We start from the raw sequence: 7837 nt of genomic DNA on the forward strand, positions 1-7837 counted from the left end.
AGTCCATTCCTTTTATTCCAGAATGAAGTATCTCAAAAACGTTTTGATGTGTTTCCATGGAGTTTTGACGTGAATGGACCTCAGAGGATGAATCCCGATGACTCTGGTCTTCCAGGTGACAGCTTCCAACATTTATGGATTGGCACGAATGTCGATAAAGGCATTCATGGTTCCCAGATGATATATCTTCATGACTTGATCTTTTTCATTCTTCCTCTAGTGCCACCATTAGGTGAACATTTTAATGAATCCAGTACTTGTTGGTTTGTGATGAAATACCTGCTGAACTAATGACTCATCACTTTGTGTTTAGTGTTAACTAGCATGCTAGCATCGGGGAAAATTATAAACCGTATTTGCATATTAGCATTTGTCATCGTGAGTGTGTTAGCACTATAACGTTAGCATGTATCGCCAACTACAACCTGACTGTGTCGTCCATCATACCGCGAGTGAAATATGAATGTGGATGAAGGAAGCAACCTGACCTGTTTTATAGCCTTGGAAATATCATCCAAAACTTGCCACAAGACATTAAATGGCTTAATGATTTGTTCCAAATAAAACATTTGAATACATATGAGCAGCGCTGCGGTGCTGTTAATGTACAAGTCAAGTCAATTGTGTACTTTCTGACGAATTTGAATGTGTTGCTTGAAGATTTGCATGTGCTCGTTTATAGGGGCTGTATGTAAATCCGACCCGCCACCTCTCAAAGTTACAGTTTACTCTGTTGGGATGCAGAAAGCCAGTTGCAGTCTTCAATGCCCTGAATAATTTGCATAAATGGGTCACGAGGCCACTCTGCTTTGCATAGTGGGAATGTTTCCTGTTTCCCTCACAACAGGTTTGTGCTGTGGCTGAGGAATAAGCAGACCTAAGAGAAGGTAGGTGAGGTAGTATAGCGTTCTGCTTTTATTCTCTACATGTGTGTGCGGAAAACACACTGAAAACTTGTTCAGATTTTTGTCAAGGAGACATACTCGGCATACCTTTTAGATCCATGATTCTGACCTTTGTACTAGTTTTCGTGTTGATGTGTTTCACTCAAACACGCCTCTGACGGTAAACGCAGTGTGTCACACCTATTCCGAGAGGAAGAGAAAGGAATGTGTAATACTCCCGTTGAGAACTGTTTATACTTGATCGTGCTCATTCACATTCAGATGTACATTTTCAATCGTGATCATGGTTTTTACTTCTTGGTAGCGACTTTAAAAGTGGACTTTGAGTCTCTCAGTTGAAACTACACGTTGTGCACATGTAAAATACTGTCTCTTTAAATTGTCACGCTCTATTACATTCCTTCAATGTTTTCATTTTCAACTTCACCAGAGGCAATAGACACGTTTTCCTCAGTGACAAGATGGACTCTTTTAAAGGTAAGACAATACACCTCATCAGATAGCAGTTATAAGTCTGTCCAGCCGATCAAAGAGTCTTTCCGAGTGAACTCCTTTTTTCTGTTGCCTCCCGTTGTCAGGGCCCTGCCCGCACCAGAGGGCTCCTGTTGAGACGGATGAGAGCATGACATCCTCAAGTCTGGACTTGGCCTGGTTTCCTGCTTGCAAACAGTGCAGTTGCCATCCAGAGACCAGCCTGCAGAAACATAGCTATGGGCAAGCCAGGGGGCCAGCGCACAACGACGACCAGTGGAGACTCCCTGGGGACCAGCACCAGCAGGATCCCAGAGCAGCCTATCGCGGTGCCCCCCAACCTTGTTCCGTCACATCTTCACGTCCGGGACAGACGAACAGCCTCCTCCCTGCAGGTGGTTGGCCTCATAGTCTCAGAGAGCAGGCGCTGTTGTATGAACGGGGTCCCGTGGGGGACCACAGCAGAGGCATCGCTGGCCCTTCAGACTGGCCCCATGGTCACTCTGTCCAGGAGGCGTTGGAGCCTCCTTTCTCACTCAAGTCTGAAGTTAACTGCACCCACGATGTCCCACCACAATACCCAGCAGCATGCATGAACGGTCAGTGTGATTGAAATATTATGTGTTTGGTGTTTAGGCACACCAAATCCTTGTATGTTTTTAACCTGTAGAGCCTGTTGAGTTTAATGCGTTTTATTATTCCATTTGTTACGACAATTTGCAATATGAGACACAACTGAATTAATTACGTCGATGCAATGGGTAGTGCTAGTCCCAAACTCGGCTCAGGAATTAACAACATTAGCAAGAAGCTATTGTTTAGCTGCTGTTCTTTTATTTTCATCTGGCAACTCCAGGACCCTTGGGGGTCCAGAACTCCAGGTCGAGAACCACTAGCCTAGAGCATTATCACTACGGTCTAATCTTTCGTACAGCCTTTGTTTTGTGACCGTCCCACACTCCAAGATGTTCTTCAATTACCTGCCACAATCTACTTTTTTAAATTAAAAGTTAATCAGCTTATCAGGTTTCATTTTGGATGATGGCGTTCTTATTAGGGTGGCTCTGAGTGCTCAAACAACTCTGACAATTTGGGAAACAATGCAGGAAATTACACCTGCTGTGAAAAGTGTGAGGTCACGACATGAGGTCGTATTTGTTTTTAGACGTTCATGAATTTATGACTAGAACCACCGACTTGGTGTGCAAAGGCCTTTACTGTCAGTGTTGGGGAACATGAATATCTCCTTACATTTGACAATTATTATTTTTTATTGTTACACAGCAGATACAAAATAATCTTTGAATATAAGATTATACTGTTTGGTTGTTGGATGACATGTCTGCTAATATTTCATTTTTATTTTAGAATTTATTAATGAAGGGCCAATATCTAAATTAATTATAGGGTCAAATTACACAAAGACAGATTTTCTCTTACTTTTAGTTTAGCATTTATATCCCTGCAGATTGTTTTATTTGTCATTTGTCTCACTACAATGAAGGTAATGGGAATTTTGATGATGGTGTTCACATTGGTAAAAAATTATCTTTCAGGTCTGTGGATTATCCACAATAAATAAGATATTGTTTTTTTTAAGACGCGTTGCTGCTAGTTGTATTAAATGTAATTTTCTGTGCTGTAAATGCCACAGATTAAATTGAATTCACCTCCATTGTGTTTCTAAGAGGCAAACATAAGAGACAGATGTTTAAAAACCTGTAAAAAGTAAAACCACAATTATCTACATTAAGAACATTTTTCAAAAGGTTTAAGTTGTCAGGGACTCATTTTCCCAGGTGCAGATTGCAACCAACTAAATACCCCACCTGTAGATATTCAGTAAGTCACTGACTTCATGCTACGCTAACCATTAGCTTTCGTTCAATAAAGCAAGTCTAGACATTAGCTTTTCATTTCATTTCAATATTAGAAGCTTGTTGCCTGCACCGATATATTTTATTCTACCATTTCTCTGACCAAACAAAGCAGTAAATCTGTTTTGAACACATTTATTTTGTTGCTTGTTTAGCCCCGCTAGCTAGCTAGTTTCAGTGATGGCAATGTCTCAACAAAATGTGTACCGCTGTTCCCCCTCTGGTCCACGCACAGTGAACTGTAATCACAGCTACCGCTGCTGTACTTTGTGTTCCGAAGTTATTCGTAAATGTACACCAAACTGAGAGGTTACATTGTCTTTGCGAGCCTGTTAGTGTGCTGACATCAGCATGTACAGTAGCTCAGAACCGCTGTGCCTCGGTGTGGCCTCACAGAGCCCTCTCGTCTTGTTGTGCTATGCATCCATCGATAAGTTTACCTCGCTGTTGAACAGGTGGTTCACTCAATGAACTGTTCACCATTAAATAGTTTAATTTGTGTGGGTGTCGTCAGAGTCCCGTGGCACTCGTGCAGGGAGCGCGTCTGTATGCCCGGCGTCCCATGTTCACCAGTTCAGTATTCTCTTTACAGAAAAAAATATTATTATTTTCATCCCTAAGTCAAATGTTCAATGTATGTCTTCACCTTTTTGAACTGCAGTGATTGTCCTTACCGATCTCTCACAATGAGGATCGTGGGGACATGAGGATGACCCCTCTATGTAATAACATAGTGTCAGTAGTAGTAGGTCATTTGGGGATATTATTATATTTTTTACAGATATGGAATATTATTTTTACAGATCTGGAATATTATTGACTAAAAGGTAAATCTGCTATTCCGATGACTGTTACAAAAGTAGGACCACTTCCATGACATGCACAGATCCTGTACGTTTGTGATGGATTTAGTTATAAAAGTTGCCTCTCCGACCCTGTTTCTGGTGAGTCTGCATGACCTCATTTAATGTCTGCTTCTCCTCCTTATCTCTCTACAGGCCCCAATCCAATGCAGGGGAGTCATGTTCGACAGTGTGCGTGCTGCCCTCCAGCAAATATGCCCCGTCACAATGATAATTATAATTATCATTTTAAGCGCAACTACCCAGGGGATCCATGCGACGAGCCTCACCGCTACCAACAGTCACGGTATGACAGGACAATTCCTGTCCCGTTTGTCAAAGATATTCAGATATTTTAAACGCGTTAATTTTCCACAAACGTCATGCATGAATCTCAGCTTGTTTCTGATTATAACCCTCCCACAGGAATCCCCCCCACGGTAGGCTGCCATCTAAATATGCTCCAAATACCCACTATGGGTCTGTGCCTCAGCGCGTGGGCCCTCCTCGAGAAGTGATGCACGAGGTCGACGTGTACCGCTCCCTCCAGGCCAGTCCAGGGCCGGCCACGAGGGAGATCCGGAGGATCATCAGCCTGTCTGAGGAGTACAGTAAGTCGCGTCAGTGTCCCTGCATGCACCTGTGCTCTTGATCTTAGGAAGTGTAATGACATAGGTAAAGAGGTTTCACTGACTTTTCCTTTGGCAGGGAATGTTTTCATCACGTATTCAGTGGACACAGCCGAAGAAATCCTTACATTCACCAAGTTTCTGACTGATCAGGGGTTCAACCCAGCAGTAAGTCATGTCTTCATCACCTTTTATGCCTCTCGGTGACTTTCCGAACAAACACTCACACTTAATGCGCCTGCCTGCTGACAGATCGACATCTTTGATAATCCGATCCGAAGAATGGGCATCAACAAATGGATGGACAGCTTTTTGAATGACGTAAGTCGAGCCATCGAGTCTGAATCCAAATTGTGTAACGGATTGTCTTCTGCAAACGACTGACAGTGTGCTGTCACTTCACAGAAATCAGTCATCATCATCGTGGTCATCAGCCCTAGGTACAGGCAGGATGTGGAGGGAGATGGAGATGACGAGCACGGCCTGCACACCAAGTACATTCACAATCAGGTGAGGCTCACGCAGCTGTCAACAACTGAGGACAGTGGGAGATATCACCCTCTGGTGGCGGGTTTGTGTCATTAAACGCCCCCCTCCCACATGAGGGCATTTTATCATTATCCCCACGGTGTTGGTGTGTCACAAGTGCTGAAGTAACGTGTGTGTGTGTGTGTCTGACTGTGTGTTCAAGGAGCTCTCGTGGTTGCAGCCATTCACGCTTTAAAAAACTAAAAGTATTCTTTTGACCTCATATTTAATTGACTATTTTTATATGGTGCTTAACTGCTGACTCCTAACCCGGCCTGATAATCACGTGTTCCTGTTGGCACAGATTCAACATGAGTTCATCCAACAAGGCTGCCTGAACTTCAGACTGGTACCCGTGTTGTTTCCGAATGCATTCAAGGCAAGTGACGAGCAATGAAGAGCATACACACAGAACACATACAGACCATAATAAGCCTCTCCATTAGACTCTATGAATTGCAGTAGTAGAGTTATTAATGTAGGAAGAACATTGAAAAGGCTGACCCGCTGTCTGTCCGTCTGTGTTTGCAGAGACACGTCCCCAACTGGCTGCAGAGCACCAGGATCTACCACTGGCCCCGGGACACCCAGGACCTGCTGCTGCGCCTGCTCAGGGAGGAGCGCTACATCATCCCACAGCGGGGGGCGGACCTCACCCTCACCGTTCGGCCCCTCTGAGAAAATCTGATAAAAGGACAGACGCACAAAAAAAAAAAGCACATTGTTCATTTGGCCGGAGCCTCCCTCGAGGAGGACGGTTAATGCGACAGCAGTTTAGTTGTTATGTGTTTTCTTTTTGGAGCTTGACGTTTTTATTTAGATTCATGATTCATTTTGACTGCGTTTCAAATCCCAGTTATATACTCTGAATACCGGTCAATCGGGCTCCGCATTATTAACATATCACTCTACAAAAGTTCCCTATTTATTTCCAGCAAGACTCTGTGGGTTTGTGACTCTGAGTGAGCCTTTTCACATACATCCCATTCAACATGAAAGTATATGTATGTACCGGTATGTTCAGTGCAGCTTGAAGGAGAGACATCTTGAATTACAGCGGCCATGCTCAAAGACGAATGTATCGCAAAGGGGAAAATGATAAGCAGAAAAAAAACATTCTGTGAGGCTAAATCCCGACAGTAGGAGTTAGTTAAATCAAACGCTCTGACAAAAAAAATAGAAGAAAAAAAAACCTCTTGTGTCTTTTGGAGCTCGTTCAGCTGCTTTCATTGAAAAAGAGTTGGCAACATTCCCAACCCTTTAATCTTGCAAGGCCACTTTAAAAAGTAATTTCAAAATCATCATCACAGACTTATTGATTGAATTATCTTCTTCATGTTTTATTATGTTATTATTTGAGCCTAATAATAATAATATGATTTTCCATTATTTATATTTGTTAATATTGTTGAATAGATCATAATAAACACTGAGAAAGACTAATTATTACAGCGGCATACTGCTACATTGTATTTCTTGAGCCTATATCTCTCACCAGTAGGGGGCACCATATGCCAAATAATAACTCCCTGCCTTGGTTACCTCTGCATGGACACTTCCATCCAATATTCCATTAGGTTATTGGCATTCTGTTTTCATGATACTTTTAAATAAATGCCTTTGTTTTAACTAGCCGGTGAGAAAATCTGACTGACAATTTTCACTGTGGTTATTTATTTATTTTCATAAAGGAGTTCTCGAGGATTACGAGAGCCACATCGTGAGAAAGGACCTGTTGACGGGGCACAGAAAGTATTGCGACCGAAACATACGTTGAACTGCCAGCCCTCCCCCTGAACTTCATCGGAGTGATTATGGTACATTTGTGCCTCATATCAGCGCCTGCAGGAGGGTGCTGTCTGTAAACACCAGTGCTGTCTGCAACGATAAATCCACTGTTTGTTATTGTTCCAGAGCTTGCGCGCCACTTGAGTCTGCCTTATCTGGTGAGTCCAAAGCAACCAGACGCAGATATCCCCCCCACACTCTCCAAAAAAAGGCCCTGGGTCGCCCTGCTCGTAAAAATAATCCCAACATAATTTTGGATGGGACACACTGACACAGGCACTGGGACATATCCCGTCTCCGTCGCTGCACTGCGAGTATGGAGTCCATCAGCTGTCAGACCTAAACGGCAACCGCTGTGGGAGGAGGTCAAAAGGTCATTGAGGCGGGATTACCATCTCCCTCCCGTGTACGGCCCACCGTCATCACACGACCGAAGTTCCACAGTTTGACCACATTGTCGACATCAGAGTCGTTGGATCTGCAGTGATTGCATAGCTGAACTCCAAAAGTGGTCCAAGCAGTGGGCCGTGTTGTTTCTGAATGCATTCTAGACTAAAGGGCGGGCTCGTCTGTGATGGCGTTTCGTAGCCACTTGTTAGCAACCCCCTTTTTTTAAGACGTGCAAAAAATTCAAAATTACCGATTAAGATGTTTACGTTGAAGTATTTGTATCGCAGAACAAAACGTTGAGCTCTCTGAAGCTTGTGCTAACCACAGACCAAGGCCTTTAACCAAAAACTCATTCCCGCTATTGACTCTCTTCTGTAGCCAGCCCTCAAGTGGCCATTGGAGGAACT

General features: G+C 43.4%; 1 protein-coding gene and 1 long non-coding RNA gene across 2 annotated transcripts; one reads left to right on the plus strand and one right to left on the minus strand.

Annotated features, from left to right (window-relative positions):
- The first annotated feature begins 840 nt into the window (after nt 1-840).
- On the plus strand, nt 841-6884 carry traf3ip2a (TRAF3 interacting protein 2a). The gene is made up of 10 exons (XM_034528437.1): nt 841-887; nt 1336-1382; nt 1484-1975; nt 4252-4402; nt 4522-4706; nt 4804-4892; nt 4977-5045; nt 5130-5234; nt 5557-5631; nt 5784-6884. The coding sequence occupies exons 2-10, from the start codon at nt 1367-1369 to the stop codon at nt 5928-5930; spliced, it is 1329 nt and encodes a 442-aa protein (XP_034384328.1). The 5' UTR covers nt 841-887; nt 1336-1366; the 3' UTR covers nt 5931-6884.
- On the minus strand, nt 4586-5928 carry LOC117727891. The gene is made up of 3 exons (XR_004609067.1): nt 5757-5928; nt 4790-5207; nt 4586-4694 (listed from the first exon to the last, which is right to left on the minus strand). It is a non-coding gene; the product is annotated as an uncharacterized LOC117727891 (long non-coding RNA).
- Nucleotides 6885-7837: the final 953 nt, after the last annotated feature.

The sequence above is a fragment of the Cyclopterus lumpus genome, chromosome 24 (assembly GCF_009769545.1).
Source record: "Cyclopterus lumpus isolate fCycLum1 chromosome 24, fCycLum1.pri, whole genome shotgun sequence".
NCBI lineage: Eukaryota > Metazoa > Chordata > Actinopteri > Perciformes > Cyclopteridae > Cyclopterus > Cyclopterus lumpus.

Bases quoted from the DNA above. Each gene is read 5' to 3' on its own strand.
- traf3ip2a (XM_034528437.1), top strand. The intron at 4,403-4,521 runs GTATGACAGGAC...ACCCTCCCACAG, and splicing joins CACCGCTACCAACAGTCACG to GAATCCCCCCCACGGTAGGC. The intron at 4,707-4,803 runs GTAAGTCGCGTC...TTCCTTTGGCAG, and splicing joins CAGCCTGTCTGAGGAGTACA to GGAATGTTTTCATCACGTAT.